The sequence below is a fragment of the Gaeumannomyces tritici genome (assembly GCF_000145635.1).
Source record: "Gaeumannomyces tritici R3-111a-1 unplaced genomic scaffold supercont2.199, whole genome shotgun sequence".
NCBI lineage: Eukaryota > Fungi > Ascomycota > Sordariomycetes > Magnaporthales > Magnaporthaceae > Gaeumannomyces > Gaeumannomyces tritici.
The window spans coordinates 1-4,395 of record NW_008804743.1 but is presented as its reverse complement, the minus strand read 5'-3'; the positions used below and the strand labels follow the sequence as shown (position 1 = coordinate 4,395).

At 56.9% G+C, this 4,395-nt stretch overlaps 2 protein-coding genes across 2 annotated transcripts; both read left to right on the top strand.

Moving 5' to 3' along the window:
* Window positions 1-561: 561 nt before the first annotated feature.
* Window positions 562-765, top strand: GGTG_14250 (hypothetical protein; the record flags this gene model as incomplete). Its single annotated transcript, XM_009232177.1, has 1 exon — window positions 562-765. One exon carries the CDS (start codon window positions 562-564, stop codon window positions 763-765), a length of 204 nt encoding a protein of 67 aa, XP_009230441.1.
* A 374-nt stretch (window positions 766-1,139) lies between these two features.
* GGTG_14249 (UV-damage endonuclease) lies at window positions 1,140-3,538 on the top strand (the record flags this gene model as incomplete). The annotated part of the gene is made up of 3 exons (XM_009232176.1): window positions 1,140-1,931; window positions 2,057-2,458; window positions 2,555-3,538. The coding sequence occupies 3 exons, from the start codon at window positions 1,140-1,142 to the stop codon at window positions 3,536-3,538; spliced, it is 2,178 nt and encodes a 725-aa protein (XP_009230440.1).
* Between the last annotated feature and the right edge of the window lie 857 nt (window positions 3,539-4,395).

Here is a 4,395-nt window from a genome sequence, read left to right as displayed (position 1 = left end):
TTTCATTCACCAATGGCTTCCCAGCGGAATATCCTATCAAAAATTTACAAAAACTCAAAGTACCAAATTTATAACCAACAGTTTTAAATGACATTTTTCTTTAAATTTTTATAATTTTCCTGGAGTTTATACATTTGATTGTTTATTGCTTGTCAGAGGCTGTTGAGTCCATTTGGGGGAAAGTTCTCCACTTTTCCGTTCTTTTGGTGTATCATTTTTTTTGTCTTGGAGGTGCTTGCCCATCTCCCAATAAGCGATAAGACAATGCCACCAAAGTCCCCCCAGTGGCTGGCGTGATTCAATTTCGGCATGGCATTCTGAAAGCGCGGTGCAGGGCCTCTAGGGAGGGCCGCACGCCCAATCGCGGGTGCGGCTGCCTTGATTAGGTCATTGATGAGATCACAGATCTGGTTTTTGGGTGCGGGATCGGCCTGGGAGAGGTCGTGCGAAGAGCAGCACAGCAGAGCAGCAATTTATTGTTTTTCCTTTCTTTTCTTTAAGTCGTGCTGCTTCCACGCCCGTGACGCTGCTGCACCCGCGACGAGCCCAGATCTGCACGCCATGTCGCCCCAGCTGTCATTCCCCGTGGTGAGCCCCCTTCTCTCGCAGCCCCCGGATCTCGATGTGCACCTGGAGATCCATCACACCAGCAGACGCATCATCGACGGCGGGCGTGCGACCGGACAAGGCCCTCCGTCGTTGGCCAGCCCTCTGCCTCCGCTAGCCGCCGTCCGTCTGCGCCAAGAAGAAGGCTGCTGTCATTGAATTCGAGGTGCACAGAGCTTTTGCCCTCTGCCCGCCATTAAAGAGAGCGGCCAGCGCGAGCTCTCAAGGCACCGCACCCCCGGGAACTTGCCTGCTCTCCCATCCCCGCCCGCCTTCTCGCTGTTGCCGTCGACCCGGATCGCCAAGTGTCTGCCCAGGTACCGTGGCGTGGTGCTTCCCACATCCCTTGCATGTGTCTCGAGGCCCTGTTGCGGCTGTCAGCTTCAGCCCCTCGCTGCCCCTCTGCAACCCGGACACTCTTCTCCGGAAGCGCCTCGTGTCTCCCTACCCAATCACGTCGTGGCGGACCAGCGGCAGGGTCCACCCTACCTCTGTCACCCTCCTCGTGGTAGCTATATCAAGGCTGCTTCGCCATGGCGCCCCGGCAAAAATCCAGCGCCGTGGATGGCGGCTATCGGAAGACAAGCGAGGATATAGGGCCACACCTAGCCCTCGCTGTTGACTTGGTCACCGCCAATATCGGCGCTGAAAGCACCCAAGCTACAACACCTCGACGCTCAACCAGGCTGGTCAAAACTGAGGGGATACCCCCAGTGAAGCAGAGTGAAACGGCCACGACAAACGACAACAGTGAGCCTACCGTTAGGGTTCGCGCCGAACGGGCCGCTATGGGGCTCAACCCGACAGCGCTCGGCGCGCCTGCCAGCCCTGAATCCAACACGACAGCATCTGATGGCGAGGCCTTCAGGCATGAATCGGAGGACGACTCAAAGGGCGTCCAGCACGTGCTCCAGGGGCTAGCACGGATGGAGAGGAGGCTGCAGCGCATGACGAAGCGACAGCGACTCAAGGTCGAGGAGAGCATCAACACAGTTGTCGCGCTCCAGCCGCGACTAGCTCAGAGAGACCATCAGTCCCGAGACGAGTCGCCGGCTACCCGAGGACGTCAGGGGCAGATGAGCATCAAGGCTCAAGCCTCTGCCGCCGCGGCTCCCGGTCATTCGATGACAGCCAACCTCTACGGCCGCTCATCTTCCGACAAGGAGGCGGGCGGTTCGCGTCACGCCTTGAAGGAGGCTGGGTCCGCGGAGGTCCTGATCAAAAAGCCGACTCCAACGGCCAGCCCGGCAGACAGAGGCGCAGCGCGGGCTCCACCTGTAAATAGCGACATTTTGCCGCTGCCTTGGAAAGGCCGTCTAGGATATGTGCGTTGCCACTTCCCTCCATTTCTTGGCTTCCCCAAGGAACTGTCAGGAGCTGTGTCGCCAGCCCATCGGTATCCTGGGAGAAAGTGCTAACCTACCCTGCCGTGTCATGTACTGCCCCATAGGCATGTCTAAATACTTATTTGAGGTCAGGGAGAACGCCTGTCTTCAGCTCGCGGACGTGCCGGATGGCTTCCATCATCGACCATCGGTACCCGCTGTGTGACCCAACGCAGCCAGAGCACCCGACTCGGAACAGACTTGACAAGTCCAAAGTGGCCGACAGGGCCAGGGGCTTGAAGTTTGTCCAAGGTCTCGGCATGGCCAACGCACGCGATATTGTCAAAATGTTGCGGTGGAACGAACGCTACGGCATCCGCTTCATGCGGCTCAGCTCAGAAATGTTTCCGTTTGCTAGTCACAACGAACACGGATACAAACTTGCCCCTTTTGCATCCGAGGTGCTAGCGGAGACTGGAAGGGTAGCCGCAGAGCTCGGCCACCGGCTGACGACACATCCTGGACAGGTTCGTTTGCTCTGGCTCTCTGGCTTTCTGAAGCACTCCAGCAAAGAAACGAAGAGACCCCACTTGATACTGACGCGTTGCCGATGCCGGGCACAGTTCACTCAACTCGGCTCCCCCCGCCCCGAAGTTATAAGCGCGGCGGTGCGGGACCTCGAATATCACGACGAGATGCTCACGCTTCTGAAGCTTCCTGACCAGCTGGACCGTGATGCCGTCATGATCCTGCACCTGGGTGGGGTCTATGGTGACAAGGCGGCGACTCTGGACCGTTTCCGGCATAACTACAAAAGACTTTCCGATTCGATCAAGCGGCGGCTCGTGCTAGAGAACGACGACGTATCATGGTCGGTGCATGACCTGCTCCCGCTATGCGAGGAACTAAATATCCCTATGGTCTTGGACTATCATCATCACAACATCATCTTCGACCCTGACAAGTGCCGTGAAGGCACCGCGGACCTTGTGCCGCTGATGCCACGCATCAGAAGGACTTGGGAGCGCAAAGCCATCACGATGAAGATGCACTACAGCGAGCAATGCCCGGGGGCGGTGGCACCGCGTGACAGGCGCAAGCACAGCCCCCGCGTCGCGACGCTGCCGCCATGCCCGCCCGACATGGACCTCATGATCGAGGCCAAAGACAAGGAGCAGGCTGTTTTTGAACTCATGCGCAACTTTCGCCTGCCGGGGCACGAGCGCATCAGTTGCATCATCCCTCACCAGAGGGTGGATGAACCAGAGCCGGATGAGCCGCCGCGGTCGGCGCGGGCTGCAAGTGACGCAAGGAAGAAGCAAACAGGCGGCGGCGGAAGGCGGAACAAGAATGACGACAAGGCGGGACAGAAGCTGTCGGCAGACGACGCACGCAAACAAGGGGAAGATGCTGACAGGGTAGCACAAGAGGCGGCGGCGGCGGTCCGGCCGCAGATGGCAGACGAGGATATTGGGATGGGCGGCCCCGACGGCCGGGTGTATTGGCCGCCCGGCATGGAGGAGTGGCTCCGGCCGCTGAAGCGAGACCAGAAGCGCAAGTTCGAGGCCTACGAGACATACGAGTACGGCGACGTGGATGACACTTGATCGCCTAGGCGGTGTCCAAGCTTCCAGGGGACAGGGGGTTCTATTTGATAGAACCGCAGTCTCAGGCGATGGTCGAGGTCCCTGATGACATTCCGTTCTCGCATCATCATAGCTGGCATGTAAGTCGGTGGAATCCAGAAAATAGTACCATTTGGCAATTCCTTGAACACCCAAGCTGGGTGATTTATAAGAAGGTCGTTTTTGCGTGCAGTGCCTAGACTTCTACATGAGAGATCTCCAAAGCGAAGAGTGAATAGAGACTTGTAAATCTGGGGAGGGATTTCCTTGCCTGGGGGGCAAGAAAGCTGGAGGGAGAGCGGGGGCCGTAATTACGCAAGGCAAGGGAGGATTATTTCTGCCAGAGTGGCAGGATTCATGTCACCATCATGTTTCCTTTCCGTGCATGACTGCCTACAAGGGCTGGATAATGGTCTTTATTTTCTTTAACCATAACAACCTAGGTGTATAATCGTAATCCCAAACCTGCCGTCCGTCATTTGAACGAGGCGGTTTTTTTTTGCTTTGATAACCCTAATTGTTGAAACCGTGCCGTGTGTCCCAAAACTCCATCCCAAGGAACCAGAAGGAAAGATAGCATCACCCTATTACCAAGGGGAAAAAAACGGAGAGCAGCCTAGAAAAGGAGAACAGAATCTCGATCCCAGACGCAGCAGCGATCCGGGTTGGTCTTGAAGGAGCAGAGACTGCCTAGAGGTCCAGCCCCTACCACTTGATGACCTTGTTAGGGAAGAACTCGTCAATGAGCTCAAGGTAGTACGGCTTTGCGAAGTGTTAGCATCCGAAATTTCCAGCCGTTGTGCATGGGGGACGAGGACGGGGTGTGGTGCGACGAGAAG